The following is a 3,669-nucleotide window of genomic DNA, read 5'->3' as shown; positions in this document are numbered from 1 at the left end:
TCGAAGCGCTTCGAGAGACAACCAACCTTTCCAATGCCTGTATTATTTATTGCCACAATGCAGTTAAAGTTAAATATTTGCGTGCAAATTTTAGAACGGTACTAACATGGTGGGCAAGAGCTCCGAACACGGAGCCACAGGCATGAGATCAGACGACAAGATTTGGTGCTATTGGGTAGTTAGGAAATTAACAAATGCGCAGGCTCATTAGCTCTGTAGCTTTGAAATCCTAACATTTTGTTCTCTTTCGACTTCCTCCACTTGCATGCGCATGTCTTGCTTCTCCCATGCCATGGTAATTAACATTCTTTTACTCGTATGACTGCATTATATAGCTCTTTGTGTTTTACTTATTTGTTTTTTCATTTTATATATTAGTTCGTTTGATTATTAATCTAGATGTTGGAGAAAATCGATCACCAGTTGCTTAAAACTACACTAGGGACTAGCTCATTTACTAAGGGATCAATAGTTATGAAAATGGGTTACGATTAGTTTAATTTTCTGCCTTTTTTTCTCTCCTGATATCTTGTTCTTCCATTCTCTTGGAAGAGAGAAGCACAGTACTGTGTTTTGGAGGTCCCTTGCTGAGAAAATGACCGGTTAAATTAGGGGGGACAACAAGGCCACCATACCCTAAATTTCCTTCCCATGAGTCTCGTCAAATCGGTGTACTCGAATTTCCTTCTCATAGGCTTGGCCCCACAAAATTAACCCTTTTGAATACAATATAAATAGCACCATATTCTTCTACATCCCATCACATATAATATCTCGAGCACTTCTTAATCACCTCCCACACCCTCAATAACTGTTATCTTTCTAGTTTCTTGTCTCTCTACGAATCATGCACTCCTTTAAATCCTCACTTTTCATTTTTCTCTTGTCTCTTTCTATGCATGCAATATGTAATGCTCGAAATATTGGGGTGGTGAACGAGGGTTTTTATACAAAAGTCTTGTCCCCTGCCAAGGTTGGTATCCTGAACTTCCATTACCACATATGTCGTGGATTCTTTTATTAGGTATTGCCTTCGCCTTCTGTGCGTGTAATTTTATTTTTTTGGGCCTGGTGCATGCAGGTTGGAGAGAAAGTTGAACACAACACAGATACAGTTCATGGAACTAATGATAGAGAGGGCATCAGTGGAAAGAGTAGTGCTCCTGGTGCTGCAATTATAACTCGAGAATCAAAGGATTCAAAGGCTATCACCAAAAGTTCAGGTCATGATCAAAATCCCATCAAGCCTCTTGTTTCAGTTTCTTGGTATGCGCCTCACAAGAACCACCGTCAAATTGCTGGGTTTCACTCAGATTATGCTATGCCTAGAACACGAACACCTTCTCATAACTGATCAATTCCCTCTTTAACACTTACATTATGCATTTATGCCCACAATTTCTTGATCTGATAACGAAGTTATCCAAAATATAGAGCCCATATACTTCTCTCCGAGACACTGGCAATTTTTTAATCGAAGACACGCACCCATTCCATACAGCTCGAGCAAGTCAACCAATACAGCATTTTTGTCCTTACAAATTTGAGAAGCTACTTTTCTTTATGAAGCTATTCTACTATATATATTTACCTTTTCGAGCTTTTATTATACTTATTAAGAATGTAGTATGTAAGATTGTTATTTTACTACTGCTCTTCGCCTAGCTATAACTTCAGCCACTATCCCAGTATATTGCTTAGTTTCTCACCCAGTTTTGGACGGAAAAATCTTCTATATGATCCATTATTGTCTCTGATGCTGTTTGTTTTATCTTCTTATAGTCATTAATTAGTAGTATCATTACGTTTTCAAACACTATTTTCTGATAGGGATGGAACATGCAGGTATTCAGATTCTTAAGTCTCTTCACGCCCTTGTGGTATCGCTTAAGGCAACGAATATAGAGGTAATGATACTTCATGCTTTCGACGTTACATACATACATACATACATACATACATACATATATATATATATATATATATATATATATGCGGAGGGCAGTTAAAAAAGTGAGCAGGTGCTCCTGAACCATCACTTTCATCTTGTCCATGATGAGAGTGAGAAGGGCAATTGATCAATGTATGATTATCTATAGGTGCCTCTAAGCATTGTGGGGGCTACATTGCATGAAAGCAGTAGAGTACTTTTGAAATAAAATCTGAGCTGTGTGCAAACTGTATAGCACATGTTTTATTATCAATTTTGGTGTCTTAGGTGGCTATCTTGCCTATTATAAATGGTTTTTGATGAACTTCATTCATAGAAATGGAAAAGGGAAGAACTCAATAGTCGTCAATCGTCGTCGTCATCATATATATACTGATCAGTCATATTTACCGAGAAATTGATCAGCGACCTCTCACAATAATTGATATTTACTAATTACTATGTTAGAGATATAAAATTGATCATCATTGAAGTTGTGATCACATATATTGAAGAATGAAACCAAGGAAATGTGTCACACCAAAATATATAACATGGAGATTATGATGTGTTTTCATGAAGGGATATTCAACAAGGCGAGCACTATCAGTAGCAGGATTTGGTTCCAATAATGTCAAGTCCGGTGAGAACGAAGTACAAGAGGATGCTGAGGTGATAGATTATGAACCACCACATCGGACGCCACCAATTCACAATAGAAAAACCTTAGTTATAGCTGTGTCTGATATAGTATTTCATGAAAACGAAATTAATGGTCTCTACAACTTTTGACTACACACACCACACACACTCTTTGGTATAGGAAACAGAAGGTTCTTCGATTGAAAAAGATTCAAGTAGAAGCAAGCGTGCATAAAGGATAAACAATAAGCATTGGCCAGGATATATATATATGGTTATTGCATGCGGATGGCTTAGTATGTAGGGAACCCTCAATGTTGTAATAATATTTGTTCTTATCTTTTGGTTCTCATGAAGTGGAATATATATTCCATCTCATCTTCTTCTTCTTCTGCTATTCTCCCTCTCCTGTCATTGATTTGAATATTAATAAATTTCATGAGCTCATTAATTTAAAAAGAAAATGGTGACCAACGGCTAAAATGTGATAATTAAGTAGTTCTTTTGAGTGTCCGTACATTACGTTAAGGGATGTTTGTGATCTAGACATTCGTTGCTAGCAAGAGCTCATATGCTTTCAATTCGCTAAAAAAATAAAATTATCTGACCACTAATTATATAATTATAGTAATCGCCAATTAAACTACCTTGTAATTATATCTATAAAACTACAATAAAACTAAGAAAGAGCAATATTATTTGAGAAGAAAAAAATCTAGTTGTGACAAATTTTTCTTGTTGTACGTAGAAAAAGCTAAATACAATATAGTTTATTATAGAGCATTCAAGAACTAAATAATACACGAATTAAACATTAATTATGGAACGATAAATGAATGCAATTATGAATATTCATGAACCAAACCAACATTCCATTCTTAACAGATGGTTGCGTAATTAATAAATGGTTTTTTAAATAAAATAAAGCTATTAGTTTTCTCAATTATAATGAAATAATAAAAGAACAGATCATACACGTAGAGGGATCCAGTCGTGTCGTCCAAGACTCATTGTACTTTTATGAACATACATACATACATACATATACATACATACATATACATACATATATATATATATATACACACACACAGAGT

The 3,669-nt window shown here is 35.3% G+C and overlaps 1 protein-coding gene across 1 annotated transcript; it reads left to right on the top strand.

Annotated features, from left to right (window-relative positions):
• Nucleotides 1-455: 455 nt before the first annotated feature.
• On the top strand, nt 456-2,936 carry LOC105121398 (uncharacterized). Its single transcript, XM_011020016.1, has 4 exons — nt 456-973; nt 1,082-1,223; nt 1,846-1,907; nt 2,513-2,936. The coding sequence occupies exons 1-4, from the start codon at nt 848-850 to the stop codon at nt 2,720-2,722; spliced, it is 540 nt and encodes a 179-aa protein (XP_011018318.1). The 5' UTR covers nt 456-847; the 3' UTR covers nt 2,723-2,936.
• Nucleotides 2,937-3,669: the final 733 nt, after the last annotated feature.

Source organism: Populus euphratica, unplaced genomic scaffold (assembly GCF_000495115.2).
Source record: "Populus euphratica unplaced genomic scaffold, PopEup_1.0 scaffold25.1, whole genome shotgun sequence".
Classification (NCBI taxonomy): Eukaryota; Viridiplantae; Streptophyta; class Magnoliopsida; order Malpighiales; family Salicaceae; genus Populus; species Populus euphratica.
The sequence above is the reverse complement of the archived record's forward strand: the minus strand, read 5'-3'. Positions and strand labels throughout refer to the sequence as shown.